We start from the raw sequence: 219 nt of genomic DNA, 5'->3' as shown, positions 1-219 counted from the left end.
AATCGCAGCAGCAACAGCAGCAACAGCAGCAGCAGCAGCTGCTGCTGCGGCAGATCCTGGATATGGTCAGCACAAGCAAGTGCTCGAGTGATCCTGCTGCTGCTTTATCTTTCATGTTTGCTTCTGAAGGCCCAATAAAGAACAGTGAGGAGGTGCTGTTGCCTCCAGCAGCAGCAGCACCAGCAGGCAGCAGCAGCTGCAGCAGCAGCCGCCGGCGGC

General features: G+C 58.0%; 1 protein-coding gene across 1 annotated transcript in view; it reads left to right on the top strand.

Moving 5' to 3' along the window:
• The window catches only part of ETH_00036655 (uncharacterized protein), a gene marked incomplete at both ends in the record, with an annotated part of 1,332 nt that extends 1,241 nt beyond the window's left edge, over positions 1 to 91 (top strand). The window contains one exon of the mRNA XM_013375091.1: positions 3 to 91. Within this exon, the coding sequence (XP_013230545.1) occupies positions 3 to 91 (89 nt within the window). The remainder of the gene's footprint in view (positions 1 to 2) is intronic.
• Between the last annotated feature and the right edge of the window lie 128 nt (positions 92 to 219).

Source organism: Eimeria tenella, genomic scaffold (assembly GCF_000499545.2).
Source record: "Eimeria tenella Houghton genomic scaffold, Eth_scaff2506, whole genome shotgun sequence".
In the NCBI taxonomy this organism is placed as follows: Eukaryota; Apicomplexa; class Conoidasida; order Eucoccidiorida; family Eimeriidae; genus Eimeria; species Eimeria tenella.
The sequence above is the reverse complement of the archived record's forward strand: the minus strand, read 5'-3'. Positions and strand labels throughout refer to the sequence as shown.